This window comes from Zea mays, chromosome 5 (assembly GCF_902167145.1).
Source record: "Zea mays cultivar B73 chromosome 5, Zm-B73-REFERENCE-NAM-5.0, whole genome shotgun sequence".
Lineage (NCBI taxonomy): Eukaryota > Viridiplantae > Streptophyta > Magnoliopsida > Poales > Poaceae > Zea > Zea mays.
The window spans coordinates 225,125,234-225,141,762 of record NC_050100.1 but is presented as its reverse complement, the minus strand read 5'-3'; the positions used below and the strand labels follow the sequence as shown (position 1 = coordinate 225,141,762).

The following is a 16,529-nucleotide window of genomic DNA, read 5'->3' as shown; positions in this document are numbered from 1 at the left end:
CTGACATGCAGTTGTAGCTTGGCTGGAGGCGGGCATCAGCGATGACAAACATCCTGCTTGATTCGTTGTATGATAAATACTGCGAAAGGATGCTGGTGTTTCATAAGATGACCGTGCAGCTCATGAAAATCTAGGTAAACTATGTAGCTGACTATGGATGGCTCGATGCTATAATTTAGCCATGTTTGTCTTATGCGTGTGATTCAAGTAGTATTCAGTGTGAATTATTTTAATGTTTATCTTCAGCATATTTTATTTGCAAAACGGTTTCCAACACTGTGTATTTGTTTGATGTTTTGTATGTATGCAACTATGCTATTAAGTTCGCTCACTAGGATGCTCCATTCCTGATCATGGTTGATTTTATTGTGTTGCTACTTTCAGGATATTGTGATGGAACAAACTGTTTTGCAAATGGGTCTGGTTTGGCAAATTCTATTGTCGGCTCAATGTCAACATATTCTGATTTCTTAGTGGATCACTACAACACCCCTTCTGCTATTGAAACTGCAAAGCTGCAAGTGAGAATTTTGGGTAAAAATGTCACATCGTACGCAGACGCGGTCATATTACCTACAAGCGAATTGAATGGTAATGTTGTATGTTAATTTAGCGATTGAACCTTCTATTAATCCTGATTTTTTGACTTGAATGTTGAATAAATTTGTAGGGACTATATCTAATGGAGGAGATAGTACTATCAATTTATGACTTGCTGGCCATCAGGAAGCAACTACCATATTCTTTTGCTTAATTTTAATTGGTACAAATAAGTGGCATCATTACTGAAATTTTATGTTAATAGACCATCGCTGGGAAGTCAAATGCACATACCAGTAAATTTAATGTTTCATATACTTCTCAAATTGTTGGGGAATATGAAATTTTGGCATTGTGTGGGAACATAGTGCTAAATGATGGAAATCCATATGCCATGACAATTTTGCCAGGTCCAATTATCTTTTTTATGTGCCTTTTTTATCAATCTTTTCACCATTCATGTGATGCATCAATTAACTACCATATAGTAAGGCAAATAGGCAATTGTAATTCTTGCATTCTGATCTGCTGGTTCTATTTCACATGTCGCGCATATGCCGCAACCACCCCCGCTCGCGCCATGCGCGCGCCTGATCGGGCATCGTCGCCGCCGCCGCCGCTAGAGATGTTGTAGTTTGACCATCGGCCCCCCGTATGCTGGGCTGGGTGGCATCGAGATCTTCGATAAGAGGAAGATGGTGCTCGGCCTGTCTCTCTTCCACTACTACCAGAAGTCGGTATGCCCTCCAGATGTTGATCTTAATTAAATCCATCTAATTGGCTGCTCGTCTTTGCTAAACGGACTTCGTGCGGTGAAATTAGATTAGTGTTACAAAAATGTGGGGTTCAGAAACATGTGTTTATCTTCATCACAAAGCAGTGCCATCTTTGGTTGGTGCAACACCAAATTTACTTGGAGAAATAATTTTAATGTGTTTTGCATTTGGCGGTTTAGCTTCACCGTGTAAGTTTTAGGGGTGAAACTGGACAACTGGTCATGCTAAAGAATCATTGTAGTGCAACCACCATGTAGTCTTTACTCCATAAAAAATTAAGGTAGTGACAGAATGACATTGACATGTCTGAATAATCGGCTATTCAAATGTATTCACAACTCAACATTGTAGAGGGGAAGATGCATTACCTGTATGACGAGCATGGAAAGAGATATCTAGATTGCTTTGGGGGAATCTTGACAGTGTCGTGTGACCATTGTCATTCGGATATTGTGAATGTTGAGATGGGGCAGACCAAGTAGCTCTAGCACACAACCACCATTTATTTGCACCATGCTACTGTAGAGTTTGCGGAGGCACTCACCTCCAAAATACCTAGGAATCTCAAGGTAAGAGTACTGTCTATCTCGGTGCAGCCATAACACTCACCATTTCATTTATGTATGCAAGTAAGGCTCTTTTCAGCAGCTTACCTATCCTTGTACCCATATTCAAACTGCGCTATGCAAACAGTACGGTCTACAGTGCGAAATAGTGTTTTGAGTGACCATATGTGAACTGCTGGACACATGAGCTGAAGGCCTCGTCATGTTTCTGGGTCCTGTATGTTGCGTTTTGAGTTTTGGGACTGAAGCGAATGAGTTGGCAATGTTGATGGCCCCTCTGTATAGTGGGAATCTTGGTATGGTTGCACTCGGAAATGCATATCATGACGGAAGTGCCAGTACGATTGGATTAACTGGTTTGCAGACATATACCTAATTCTCCAGGTATGTGTATAGTATAATCAAGTACTGCACTTTCATCAAATCAAATTATCTGGCTGGTACGTTTTCAGTCACCATGTTTGCTGCAGTAGATTCTTAGTTATCAATAATTTATCTCTTTGCATCTCCCCCTTCTTCCTCCTTCGGCCTAGGCGCAATGGTTCTTTCTTACTCGTGGGCTGCGGTTTTGTGTTCAAAGGCGTGATATTTACACTTGGAATGGTTTTATTACACAAGATAGGGTTCTAGAAGAGGTGCCAATTTCTCGTTGCCAGTTGACTTTCATTTTTCTTGTCGCGCATTGGTTGCCATTTGGAAAGGGCGTTTTATTTGTTTACTGTCGGTGGTGTGTTAATTTTCTATGTCATGTTACTCACACCAGGGAAACAAAGGATGTGATCAAGTCTATAAATAAGTCTACAGGGAACAAGAGCAAGAGCAGTCAGACACTCAGTTCTTCGCTGTCACGGTGAGTAATTTTTCACAGAAGCAGCCCTCATGGATATTGATTCCACGATCAATTCAAAGTGTGATAAATGTTGTTTTTCCTTCTTGTTCTTTTTAACTGCTTACAGGGTGGCAATAAGAGCTCAAGTGATGGTGGGCCAACTCAAAAGGCATCAGGACCCATGACAGCTCTTTCATCTGCATTGAATCTATGGTCACAAGGAAAACATGTACTGCTAATAGTTTCCTTCCCCCATTTCAAAAACAGTAACAATTTCCTTATCGATTTTTTCTTAGCAGCTAACCACTAGGTCATGTGGGTTTCATTTTAGGCACATGAGAGGCGCACAACCGAATCAACAATGAGCTAGACCATTGGGAATACGGGGAAGATATTGTACTCGGTTTCCATATTTTTAGTCCAAATGTTTTGGTTTAGCATATGACAATATATTTGAGCATCTAAATCTAATGGCAATTGATTCAAACTAATGATGCATTTTTGTTTTTATTTGGTTCATGGCCAAGAATTGGGATTGAATATCAAACATTCTACTAGGTAGCTTATGCTCAGTTCGTTTCCGCTGAAAAAGAAGCCTATTTAGTTTGCTTTGTCCTACTATCTTTCAGTTATATGTTATTGATTGTTCATATCCATTATTGTAACAGGCAATCAAAAGATGTCGTCAAGGCACTGAAGAAACAGATTGGCCACAGGAATCCAAAAGTTCAACTTCTTGCTCTAAGTGTAAGTCTGTTTGTGACTTGTCGTTTACTTTTATGTCTTAGATATGGAAGGCTATTGGTAACTGTCAAAGACTTTTCTGTTGTTTTGTATTGTGCTCCCACAAAATCGAACACCTGATCCTCTAGCACTGGTAATTATTGAAGATTTTTTTGTCGTTTTGTATCTTGCTTTCACAGATCAAACACCTGATCCTCTCCTCTAGCACTGGTTATGCTGCATTCAACAAGGTTGACTTTTATGTCTATATATTCATTGAGGAAACCCAACATTTTGCTAAGAACATAATGACATCACTAGCAATTACTCGAGTGGGGTTCATGTTGTAGCAGGCATATTAGTTTCAGGTATATTTTCAACAGCGACCTGTTATACAATGTATAAGTTCTAGCAACTAACGCTCAAAACCAAGGTCACAAAATAAAATGAAGGTAGACAATGCTTTTCTTAAATAAAAGAGGGCAACATAGCTGTTGTTCAAGAAGTCTGAAAAGTTGAAAAGATGAGTTTGGGTCAGAAGTCAAGTGTCAAATGTTTAAGCATTGTAGTGGAGAAAAACTATGTTGCTTGCATTGTAAAAATAACATTGTAATTTTTTCGTGGGTACAAACCTTTTTGTCTAGGTGCTTTTTTATTGCCATCTTACAATGCAGTGCATTTTTCATTTAGACCACATGTAGCGTAGTATTCACAGTTAGTCATTTGATGGCTGATACCTCCAATCTTCTCCCCAGGTTCGGATGGACGACAGTTCTTGGAGGAAGGCTTTGGAGGAAGGCTGTGCGCGTGTTGAAGTCAGTCTTCATGAAAATCCGTGTTTTAGGGTTGTTGTTCGAGTGAAACTATTGTGATATATATGAAGTGAGTTATCCTATGTTTACTAGCTTTGAGTATGCTATGGTTTTTCTAATACCTTTTTTAGTATGCTATGGTCTCTTTCTTTACGTTTGTAATATACTTGCAAGTTCATTTAGTGGCTCTTTTCTGTGTTTTTTAATTAAAAAGCTTATGTGTTATCTATTCAAATTTCTACTTTTAAGTTGACCATTAGTCTTTGTGATAAACCCGTTTACTAAGAATAGTTTCCATAAAAGTGATTTTATTTGTCTATTTCTGACCATTACTGTTTTTAAAATTATAATTTCTAATTTCTGTTAGTACCATATTGGCATGTAACTGAATAACTAAATTGAAAATATGGTGAGTTTCTGACCGACTAGGTATCATTTTCTGTGTAAAAGAACGTTACTGATTATTTTTTGTCCTAATGATAGTTTTGTTCAATTTGCTAATCATGTGAACTATACAGATGACATACTAAACTGTAATAATTGAAACCTGTGATCAATTATCATATGCCTCGATTTTAAAAAATGATAACCTGGTAATCCCTACTACTATTAAGTGTGGAAGGGTGTGCGTCTACAGGGACGAGGCCATGCCCCCGCCCGTGTCCTCCTGTGATGCCCCCCATCTCGCGCGCCCATCGCTGCCGCCATCAAGGCACGATGTCGATGCCCCTGACCGAGATAGCCTCTTCCTTCCCAGTCTCGCTCGCGCGAATGCACAGGCGAGGTCGTCCTCGGCGCCCTGCCTCTCCCTCCTGCCGCAGCAGCGCGAAGCTCCACTGGACATCGACTCCGACGCTGCTCTACCGCTGCGCTCTCTCTCCGTTGGCTCCCACGTACACCTTCTCTATCACGTGTCGCCACTCCACCACCGTCCCCCGGAGATTGCCCTCTCCATGAGACTGCCCCCCGCCCTCCACCTCGCGTGCCTCGCAGACGGGCGACCTCTTACCGTGGCCTCGATGCGCTCGATCGCGGGCCGAGTTTCGCTTTGACGTCATCCCAAACAGCTCGAGGACGCCATCCTCCATCTCATAACAGTACGACACATATTTGTTTATAAGTTATTCTGATATTATATGTTTTCCGTTGCAACGCACGGGCGCTGACCTAGTAGAGTATAAGGATAGATAAGCTCCGTCAAACAAGCAGTAGTGTGTGGTTGATAAACGGGCACGGGTGCGTGAGTGGAAGTGTGGAACCGGCGTATTTGCTTCCTCTTACGGCCCATCCGCTGGGATTGGTAAAGCCCAAGCAAAGATGGCCCACGCGCGGCCACACCCACGTCAGCCCATCCGATTCCTCGCCGCCGCCGCCATGCTTCTCCTTTCCTCCGCCATCTTCACCACCGCACGCCTCCCACTCGCCGTCTCCGCTCGCCTCCCAAACCCTACCAACACCACCCGCCTCATCTTCGCCGGCCTACCTGCCTCCTCCCCGGTCCGCGCCTTCTGCCCCAGGGCGCGCCCCTCCCCCTCCACTTGCGCCGCCTTCTCCTCCACCATGGCCGCCTCCGACAACCCCCTCCTCGTCGCCGACTTCGACTTCCCGCCCTTCGACCGCGTCGAGCCCAGCCACGTCCGCCCCGGCATCCACGAACTGCTAACACGACTCGTACGCCATGCCTTCTTCTGCCCGACTTTGCGCACTCGCTCTGCGCCTCTCCCTCATCTGTTTGAGATCTGAAATTACGCGAGCTGCAGGAGGGCGAGCTTGAAGAGCTCGAGAAGGGCATCGAGCCCACGTGGGCGAAGCTGGTCGAGCCGCTAGAACGCATCACCGACAGGCTCGAGGTGATCTGGGGCATGGTCGATCACCTCAAGTCCGTCAAGGACTCCGCTGATCTCCGCGCCGCCGTAGAGGAAGTGCAGGTTCACGATTTATCTTTTTTGCTGTTCGTTCTCGGTCCTAACCTCTCTTTTTGAGCAAAGCAGCTCACATGATCACCGCCTGTTCGAATTTGTTGAGCAAAGGCTGCAAAGCAGCTCACATGGATCACCGCCTGTTCGAATTTGTTGAGCAAAGCAGCTCACATGGATCTCCGCCTGATCGAATTCGTTGAGCAAAGCAGCTCACATGGATCACCGCCTGATCGAATTTCTGCTTTGTTTCACAGCCCGTAAAAGTCAGTTTCCAACTAAGGCTAGGACAGAGCAAGCCTATCTATGAAGCTTTCAAGGCCATCAGGAACTCTTCTAATTGGGACAGTCTCAGCGATGCTCGCAAGCGTATAGTTGAAGGTCACCACCTCTGCATGTCTTCTTCTTCTTCTTCTTCTTCTTCAAAAAAAAAAAAAAAAACTCTGCATGTCACACTGAAACCTCCATCTACTAGCCCTGATAAAATATAACTGATGTCCACTTCCACTGACCCATGGGAGAAAACTGAGTGGTTCTCTCCTTTACTAATAGAAGTAATAGCTTATTTCCATATGCAGCTCAAATAAAGGAAGCTGTTCTCAGTGGAGTTGCACTTGAGGATGAACAAAGGAAGAAATTTAACCAAATCGAACAAGTGAGTTTTGCTTTTGTCACTGCCATGCCACTTGAATGATCATCCAACTAATCACTTCCAGTTCGCTTGGTTCTTCTAATCTTTACTAGTGTATGTCACTACATGGATTAATGGACTGCTAATTTCATTTCAGGAGCTTGAAAAACTGACACAAAAGTTTAGTGAAAATGTGCTGGATGCCACAAAGAAATTCGAGAAGTTAATTACTGATAAGAAAGAAATTGAGGGTTTACCTGCTACAGCCCTTGGTTTAGCAGCGCAGACTGCTGTGTCAAAGGTACTTGCACAGCTACAAAATCTCAGTAGCTGTTTCTTCTATTACTTCTATATGCTGATGACAAGCAATATTGTTAGGGCCATGAAAATGCTACAGCTGAAAATGGACCTTGGGTTATCACGTTGGATGCACCAAGCTATATTCCTGTTATGCAACATGCTCGAAACAGAGAGCTCCGGGAAGAAGTTTATCGTGCTTATCTGACCCGCGCCTCAAGCAGTGAACTTGATAACACCAATATCATCTGCCAAATTCTAAAGTTAAGGCTAGAGAAGGCTAAACTTCTTGGCTACAAGAACTATGCTGAGGTGCTTCTGCTCTAAATGTTTTCCTTGACATTAAAACAAGCGCGCAATTGTTGTGCTCTGACTATTTGGTGATACTTGTGAAGGTAAGCATGGCTCAGAAAATGGCAACTGTTGAGCGAGTAGAAGAGCTTCTCGAGAAGCTGCGTGCTGCTTCCTGGGATCATGCTGTCAAAGGTACAACCAACCAAATTCCTATTGTTCTTCCTATAGGTTTCTTCTTTTGCACAGTGACAGGGTTTTTTGCTTTCTTGCATTTCTTCTGCATCGCTTGCATTATGTACTTTTTTTATCAAGTTGTTCTCCTTGATACCATTATCAGATCAAATATATCAAGTTTGTATTCAGGATTCCAGAGATATGGCTATTATTCTTTCACAACCTGAATTTTGTATTACTTATTTTGTACTTGCTATTGAGCCCATGCACCAAACTTTAGGTTTTCTTTAACCTCTGAAATACCCTAACGTGAATATTTCTTTTCAGCAATCATTGTCTCTTTTGTAGGGAAAGTAGGCTGAACTTCTTGCTTTTCTCCACACATATAATAACAGCTGATTTGTGTATTCAGATATGGAAGATCTGAAAGTCTTTGCGAAAGATTCTGGTTCTCCTGAAGCTAATGATTTGACTCACTGGGACCTTACCTTCTGGAGTGAACGACTGAGAGAGTCTAAATATGATATCAATGAGGTTTGCTTTTTTTATTTTGCTTCATTTAAGTATCTCAATAGTTTTAGCTGCAAGCTGCTAAGTTTCTTTTACTGTTGTCAGTAGCCAGTACCTTTTCTTTATTGATGTTCCACTGCGTTCAATTTTGCCTTAGGTCTTCAGGGCATATGTATTTCTAATACTTTGATACTCATACACTGAAGTGCCACTAAATGTTCTCTCATTGAAAGAAACACATGGTAACAACAGACCAATGAGCTTATTTGAACACTACCGTTGCAGGAAGAGCTGCGCCCTTATTTTGCACTACCCAAGGTTATGGATGGCCTCTTCACTCTGGCACATAAGCTTTTTGGAGTTACTGTTGAACCTGCAGATGGGCTGGCTCCGGTAAGTACTGGTTCACTTTTCTTCACATGATACACATTCTGCGATTGTTGACAAGTGACTACCTTTTCAGATCTGGCACAGTGATGTCAAATTTTATTGTGTCAAAGACTCTTCCAGTAGCCCTGTTGCTTACTTTTACTTCGATCCTTATTCAAGACCATCTGAAAAGCGTGGAGGGGCTTGGATGAATGTAGTCTTTTCTCGAAGTCGCGTGCTAGCTCGCAATGGTTTGGCTGCTAGGCTGCCTGTTGCCCATATAGTGTGCAATCAGACTCCACCAGTTGGCGAGAAGCCCAGTCTCATGACCTTCCGTGAGGTAAGTAATACATCTGTGACATGTATGTGAATAAGGATATATGGAGAAAGCAGTAGCTCTCTGCCTCTCCTTATTATGGTACTATGAAGTTGTGTAAATTCTTTCTGCTGTATGTTGCCTGTAGGTTGAAACTGTGTTCCATGAATTTGGGCACGCCCTTCAGCACATGCTTACTAAACAAGATGAAGGCTTTGTTGCTGGCATTCGTGGAGTTGAATGGGATGCTGTAGAGTTACCCTCCCAGTTCATGGAGAACTGGTGCTATCACAAGTATGACTGGTCCATATCAGTTGGTTTTTAGCTTGAATCTCTCTTTTTTTTTCATTAGTTGATCTCTTTCGTGTCTGTATCAGGAATACTCTTTTGAGCATTGCAAAACATTATGAAACCGGTGAAACTCTTCCAGAGGAAATTTATGCGAAGCTTGTAGCTGCAAAGAATTTCCGTGCTGGCACCTTGAGCCTGCGTCAGGTCCGTAAGCTTGTTTCTTCATATTCAACTTGTTACTCCAGTAACTTTTACCGGTATGGTTACATTACAAAATATGCATCATAGTGTTTGGCTTGTTATTATTTGTTTTTTTTTCTTTTGGAGTAATTGTGTGATTGATTCTTGGCACATGCACTGCTTCTTGTCACCTTTGAATGCTGCCTTTTCTGCCTATACAATTATATAAGGAGTAATCCATGCCATTCCAACTTCTGTTTCTTCTACTCGTGCAGATACGATTTGCCAGTGTAGATATGGAGCTTCATACAAGTTATGACCCCAATGGCTCAGTGTCCATATATGATGTGGACCAAAGAGTTGCAGAACGGACACAAGTTCTTGCTCCTCTGCCGGAGGACAGATTCCTGTGCAGCTTTAGCCATATTTTTGCAGGTTTGCGCCACTCTTTTCTCTCTCTCTCTCTCAAGTTGGTGACAGGATGACCTCTCATTTCATTATGGGCAATTGCAGGTGGCTATGCTGCTGGATACTACAGTTACAAGGTAGGTGGTTGTTGCTCTGAATGCCCTTGTGTTGTGTCCTGTCTTTATACTCCTAGGTTGAGGCGCTAATACCATGTCATGTCCTTCATTCAGTGGGCTGAAGTACTGTCAGCTGATGCATTCTCAGCTTTTGAAGACGCTGGTTTGGATGATGAGAAGGTATGCTTCCGCGTGACTCTCATCCAAACACTATAGAAAATGTGGCTGTCCCCTTCCATCCCTCGTTATACGTTCAACCAAACACACCCTTGTTTGGTCTCCCATTTTGCCATGGCATCAATGTAGTTATACTATGTGAGAGTTCCCTGTTTTGTAGGCAATCGAGGAAACTGGCAGACGATTCAGAGACACTGTTCTTGCGCTTGGAGGTGGAAAGTCTCCGCTTGAGGTAATGGCTTCTTTCAATCTCTTGGGGGCTGCTTTGTTTCGCAGCAAGTCTGTTAAAAAAAATGGAATTGTGCTCTGCAGGTGTTCGTTTCATTCCGAGGACGGGAGCCTTCGCCTGAACCACTTCTTAGACAAAACGGCTTGCTTCCTGTTGCTGCCTAGTGCCCCAAAGATTTCTCTGTTATTTATGCTTAAACAGGGACCATTTTCATCCGGTCAATTATTTGATGAAGATAGACATTTCACCCTTGTTTGTTTACCCTCCTCTAGATTATTAAATAAGTTAGAAGACAAACAAACAACATATATTATTAATGTATGTGTTTTTTATATGTGTCTAGATTCATCGTCTGCTATTTGAATATAGACATAAAAATGAAATGAATACCAGTTTTTTAGAACGGAATGATAGGTGGTGCTTATATAATCTATAAGCTTGATTGTAAACAAAGAGGGCCTAAGCTGAGGTAGTCATGGTCCAACTGCCGGAGCTGCCCGTGGAGGTCTCTACTGGCTGACATGATCTCTGGCATCAGGGGATGCGAGCGGTCGCCGGCAACAAACTCGCAGACCACGCCGCCCACCTCTAGCATGCTGCACCCGGGCACCTTGGCCACCCTCCTCTCCTCCATGTCCCGCCGCACCTTGAGCACCTCCTCCCACTTGCCCCACCCGGCGTACATGTTGGACAGCTGCACGTGCACCCCGCTGTGGTCCAGCCCCAGCTCCGCCAGCCAGCGTACCACCTGCTCGCCGGCCTCCACGTCGCCGTGCGCCGCGCAGGCGTTCAGCAACGCGCCCAGCACGTACGAGTCGGGCCTCATGGGCATCGAACGCACGGCCTCCAAGGCGTCCGCCAGCTGTCCGGCGCGGCCCAGGACGTCCACCAGGCACCCGTAGTGCTCCACGCCGGGCTCCATGCCGTGCACCGCCCCCATGCTGCGGAACACCTCCTTGGCGCGGCCGACGAGGCCCGCGCGGCCGCAGGCGGTGAGCACGCAGATGAAGGTCACCTCGTTGGGGCGCACCCCTTCCACCAGCATCTGCCCGAACAGGTCGATCGCCTCCCCGCAGCGGCCGTGGTCCGAGAGCCCCGAGATCATGGCCGTGTAGGCGAACACGTCCCGCTGCCCCCGCGGTGCCGCCGCGAACACCTGCCTCGCCGTTTCCAGGCTCCCGCACTTGGCGTACATGTCCACCAGCGCCGTCGCCACTACGCCGTCCATCGCCACGCCGTGGCCGCCGCCGCCGACGAGCAAGGCGTGCACCCACCTGCCCTGGTCCAGCGCCCCGAGCGCCCCGCAGGCGGTCAGCACCCCGACCACCGCCGCCCTGTTGGGGCGGACGCACGACCTGAGCATGTCCTCGAACAGCCGCACGGCGTCGCCGAAGCTGCCCGCGGCCACGTAGGCGCTCAGCATGGCGCTCCAGGCGACATCGTTCCTGCGGGGCATTCCGTCGAACAGGGCGCGCGCCTCATCCACGTGCCCGGCCTTGGCGCAGGCCGTGAGGAGCGACGTCCAAGAGCACACGTCGGCCGCGCGGGAGGCGACGGCGCCTCCGAAGAGGCGGCGGGCGGCTGGCAGGACGCCGTGGGTGGCGTAGGCGTGGATGAGGCCGTTGGCGACGTAGGCGTGGGCGTCCCAGGCCAGGACGACGGCGAGGGCGTGGAGACAGGGCACGATGGCGTGGGAGCCGAATGGGGACTCCGGTTCCAGATACGGTGGCGCTGACGAGTCTGCGGCGGCTTTAAGGAGGAAGGAGAAGGTGTAGTTGTTCGGCCGGAAGTCGGGGATGATGCGGCGGAGGCGCGGGAACAGGCGGAGGGCGCCGAGCGGGTGCGCTGGGAGCAGCGAGCGGAGTAGCTGGTTGGGGAGGAAGCGGTCGGCGAGGAGGAGCGTGGAGGAGCGGAGCAGGTGCCCGTCCACCTGCCGGAGCTGAGCGGCGCTCAGCGACGGCCGGCACAGCAGCTGCAGCGCCGCCGCCGTGGCTATTGATTGCATAATTGCAGTTGCTGCCCATCTCCAGGCCCACTGGGTATCTCAGGCACTTGGGCTTTGTATCGGCTGAGATTGCGAGAAGGGCCCGGCACAACCTGGCCCACTCACACCAACCATCCAGCCTGGCCTTCCAAGACAGAAGAGGCAAGCAACAGCCGAGGCAGAGGACAGTTTAGTTGGTGCTGGTGCTGGTGGAGGAAGAAGCAGCGCAGCAGGTGGCAGGGATGGGTCGCGGCGGCGGGATGGGGAACCCAGTCAACGTGGGCATCGCGGTGCAGGCGGACTGGGAGAACCGCGAGTTCATCTCCAACATCTCCCTCAACGTCCGACGCCTCTTCGACTTCCTCCTCAGATTCGGTCAGCTCCTCTTCCATTCCATTTCCCCGCGGCCTGCCCTCTCTCGATCTGGATCTCCAACTTTTGGATCTGGTCCGCCGCCTTCGTGCTTCATACCATACCACGCGGAGCTTAATTGTCCTTGCTACCCGCATATTACCTTGCCCTGCCCGAGCTTATGTTTAGTCATTGTGGGATGGCAGACAATTGCTCAAACTACCCATGAGACCGGATGCTTTAACTAGTCATTGTGGGATAATCAATATTCCGGCGACGTTTGAATTGATGTCAGACAACACATCCTAACAGCCATCCATCTACATAGCCTGCCTACCTACTCGTTCGGCCTGTTGCTACTTACCAGCCTCATGCTCGTTGTCAATTAGGCTCGGGTTTTGCATGGAATGGCTGTAACTTGCGGTCACTAAGTACCTTTTAAAAAATAGTTGATAGTTGAATCCCACACAGCACCAACATGGGATTCAGACCTCACAACCACTTGTTGATAGTTGGATCTTTTGATGGTATGTGAATCCCTTTCGAGTTGCTGTGGGAGAAGCAATTGTTGTACATGAGGATGCAGCAAGAGCTATGGGAAGGAAACGCTTATGAACAATAGATACCTGGTCGTCCTAATTTCATGGTAAGTACGAAGGGAACATATCGAATACAAACCATGTTTTGTTGTAAATCCCGTGCAAATCTACTAAAAAAGTTTTAAAAAAATCTTAAAAAAACATAAATGTACATCTAAGCTTATCTTATCTATATGCAAAATTTCATGGTCAAATTCATCTTACTCTAGCAGTTACAAAAAAAAGACAAATTTTGGTGCATTTGAACTATTATTGTTTGTCAGATTTTTTGTTTTTTTTTTGTATCTGCTAGAGTAAGATGAATTTGACCATAAAATTTTGTGTATATATGATGTAACCTCAGATGTACATTCATGTTCTTTTTCAGAAATTTTCGGAACTTTTTTTAGTAGGTTTGTATAGAGTTTGCACCAAAATATGGTTTGCATTAGATATATTCCCATCTATCATGCATGTGTGTTTGCTACTTAACTCTGACCATCTACTTTGGAGGAGTTACTAAAGATGTGCTTGCTTGCAGAAGCTACGACGAAGAGCAAGCTGGCAAGTTTGAACGAGAAGCTGGACATCCTAGAGCGGAAGCTGGAGGTGCTTGAAGTCCAAGTGGGCAGCGCGACGACCAACCCTTCCGTCTTCAACTAGGAATCGCGGGTTTATATGTATAAATAAATAGATAAATGTAGGTATGAATGTTGCTTGTACCAACGAATTCTGGTCGCTATCAATCATGTAATGTAATGGATTTTGTTATTATTATTGTGGTATGTGTAAAGATGTGCAGAATTGAAAAGATAATAATAGTAGAATGGAGATTGGGTGGGGGAAGAAAAGAAAAAAAGGCAAGTGGTCCTGGTGCTGTATCGCCTTGCCACCACACAACAATAACTATCTTTCCTCCCTTTGGTTTGGTTGGTTTCTTTCTCTCCTCTCTCCTCTCCTCTCCTCTCCCCGTGGCCACACCACAGCCGCCGGAAGCTCCTCCTCCTCCTCCTCCTTCTCCATGAGAGAGATCTAGCAAAGCATAGCCTCCTTCCTGCTGGCGGGATCTCCTTTTGATTCGTAACTTGTACCGTCTCTCTCTGCTACTTTATAGTATTTTTTTCGTTTTAAGGATCTTGCTTATTATTAATTTTTAGGATCTTCAACTCTTCATGTATGCGAATTTCATATGCTGCTAGTCGAAAGATGCAAAAAAAAAAAACAGGGGCATTCCGAGAATTGAACTCGGGACCTCTCGCACCCTAAGCGAGAATCATACCACTAGACCAAATGCCCTGTGTTGCGCTAACGACGGTCCGTTCTTGTAGATAACGAAAGAGGAGGAGGCACAGCACCTTGTCAAATGATGAACTCTCAGAAGCTGCAGCTGCCCGTTCAGGATCTGATGAGTCTGAGAGGGAGATCATTCATCATCAGCAAGGTGATGATGCACCAGTGCACTGCAGCTGCTTCGTCGTCGTCTTCACCTGCTCCTGCTGCTAGAGGCCTGCAGGTTGCTGCCCATCCCAGTTCCAGCAGGAGGCGGCGTCCTCGTGGCCTCGTTGCCGCGGCCGGCAGTGACGACGACGAATGCGCTTCAGCTGGTGGTGAGTCCGAGTCGTCGTCGTCGGGCGGGAAAGACGATGGCGGCGGCGGCTTGTCCCGAGAGGATCTGGAACGCCTGGTCGGGAGTGACGAAGATGCCAAGTTCAATGGGTTGGATCTTGCAAACCTCATCAGGAAGAAGTACGGTAGATCGTACGATGTGACGCTGATAAAGAAAGTATGTATGTTTGTTGCTTCTTTCTTTCTTTCTTTCATCAGCAACATCTAAATACATGCATGCAGGAGTTCATGGGGAGGAATCTGCTGGCCATGAATGTGATGTGGAAGTACAGGGAGCAAGTGAGTTATTAGCCTTTCATTTGTCCATAGATCCATCTCAGTGCGTCGCTAGCTCATGCATGATGATGAACTGTAGAGATCGTTCCCGCTGAGCGAGGAGGAGTACCTGCTGCGGCTGGACGATGTCGCCAACACGCTCAAGTGCTGGGGAGCCGTGGCGCACGTGCGCAACACGCTGGAGAAGCTCAAGGAGAGGCCGCGCATCGGCAAGGCCGTCAGCATCTTCATCGACATGGACCAGACCGGAGGCCGCTCCAACGAATGGATTTACAAGTAGCTTCCCACTCCATCGATCATGTATATGCATCCATCGCCCCCATGAACAAACACATTCATCAGGTGTATGGAGAATGAATGTGGGTACCAATTTCATCTCCAACAATCAAGCACATCGCAAAGATCATACCATCACATGATCTTATTGATTCTTAGATCGCACCTAAGCATGTCTCTTGATATTCTCACATATGACACCATGCATGTATACAACGAGCTCCTTCATCAATACTAGTTAAGTATTGCAATACGTCCAAGCCGCATCACCACCATGGCTCATATTGCTCACACTAGTGTATTATGGACTAATCATCTCTTTATCTGAACATAGACACGTATTAGTCCACCTAACCTATCACTCAATTACTAAAACTAAACTAAAATCTTTCAATCGCCCTGTTTTTGTTAATTGATGACAACTTTACAACTATATGGAAATTAAGCTCATTCTAAGCTAGCACTTCACACAAGTGTAATTTGCTAGGTCGTTGGTTTCGATTTTATGTTATTTATTCCACTTTAAGACCATTTGTTAAAATTTAGTAGAACCCGACTTGGTAGTGATAATTCCCCATACATGTGTGCTCAAAAGGTTTGGTTTCAAGCTCACACACATGCGTACATATGAAATTTGTAACAACCATATCACTACTAAGTGATGCTAAAGTATACAAGATACAAATATGCCTTTGTAGCATGTGTACCACCTTTTGAATTATCCTTAGCGTCTTTGTGGGAGCTATGTCACATAGGGTTCCTCGAGCTCATGGAGACTAAACATCTTATTGGTGGATCAACCCACGTCATCAAGGATATACAATACAAGATGACATATCCCTTGCAAACACAATATGAAGTTCTACTTGGCTATGATCTCTGTTGTGATTTATACTCGGGTTATAACTTAAGTTAGATCTATAGCACATAACCGACCTGCAACTCTAGCCCTTGCATATATAAAAGGGAGCTAGGAACCCTTAAAGGGCTCTATAAAACAGCCACATCTAGAGACAACTCGTGACACCGGCTCACAACATCGACTCACCTATACGCAATACAAGCATCAACCACTCCATACAGACATAGGGTACAATGATTTGGTTGCTTGAATCTATCCAAATCTTAGATCCTTTGACAATACACCATCACATTTCATCCTCCAAGTCCCTTACGAATATACCCACCTTGTGGATCATCCCATGATGGACCATGCAGTACTAAATAAGGACAGTTAGTGTTCCAAATAGGGGCCCTCGCAAGGGAAAACATGTTGCTATGGCG

General features: G+C 45.9%; 3 protein-coding genes and 1 non-coding gene across 5 annotated transcripts; 3 read left to right on the top strand and 1 right to left on the bottom strand.

Moving 5' to 3' along the window:
* Positions 1-5,669: 5,669 nt before the first annotated feature.
* LOC100273532 (uncharacterized) lies at positions 5,670-10,501 on the top strand. Its single transcript, NM_001147950.1, has 17 exons — positions 5,670-5,917; positions 6,007-6,174; positions 6,420-6,543; positions 6,741-6,817; positions 6,951-7,094; positions 7,172-7,402; positions 7,486-7,576; positions 7,971-8,092; positions 8,354-8,461; positions 8,532-8,777; positions 8,902-9,047; positions 9,131-9,248; positions 9,500-9,659; positions 9,738-9,769; positions 9,863-9,928; positions 10,086-10,157; positions 10,238-10,501. The coding sequence occupies exons 1-17, from the start codon at positions 5,807-5,809 to the stop codon at positions 10,316-10,318; spliced, it is 2,097 nt and encodes a 698-aa protein (NP_001141422.1). The 5' UTR covers positions 5,670-5,806; the 3' UTR covers positions 10,319-10,501.
* Positions 10,502-12,318: 1,817 nt separating this feature from the next.
* LOC542086 (brick 1) lies at positions 12,319-13,860 on the top strand. The gene is made up of 2 exons (NM_001111720.2): positions 12,319-12,513; positions 13,609-13,860. The coding sequence occupies exons 1-2, from the start codon at positions 12,381-12,383 to the stop codon at positions 13,728-13,730; spliced, it is 255 nt and encodes an 84-aa protein (NP_001105190.1). The 5' UTR covers positions 12,319-12,380; the 3' UTR covers positions 13,731-13,860.
* Positions 13,861-13,950: 90 nt separating this feature from the next.
* LOC100278793 (uncharacterized) lies at positions 13,951-15,498 on the top strand. 2 transcript variants are annotated; one of them, XM_035967934.1, is made up of 5 exons: positions 13,951-14,154; positions 14,396-14,508; positions 14,581-14,850; positions 14,916-14,972; positions 15,049-15,498. In XM_035967934.1, the coding sequence occupies exons 2-5, from the start codon at positions 14,431-14,433 to the stop codon at positions 15,247-15,249; spliced, it is 606 nt and encodes a 201-aa protein (XP_035823827.1). In that variant the 5' UTR covers positions 13,951-14,154; positions 14,396-14,430; the 3' UTR covers positions 15,250-15,498. The 2 variants fall into 2 exon arrangements, with proteins under 2 accessions (XP_035823827.1, NP_001158911.1); NM_001165439.1 differs by having other exon boundaries at positions 14,021-14,154; positions 14,396-14,850; positions 15,049-15,402.
* TRNAP-AGG (transfer RNA proline (anticodon AGG)) lies at positions 14,292-14,363 on the bottom strand. Its single transcript has one exon. It is a non-coding gene; the product is annotated as a tRNA-Pro (tRNA).
* Positions 15,499-16,529: the final 1,031 nt, after the last annotated feature.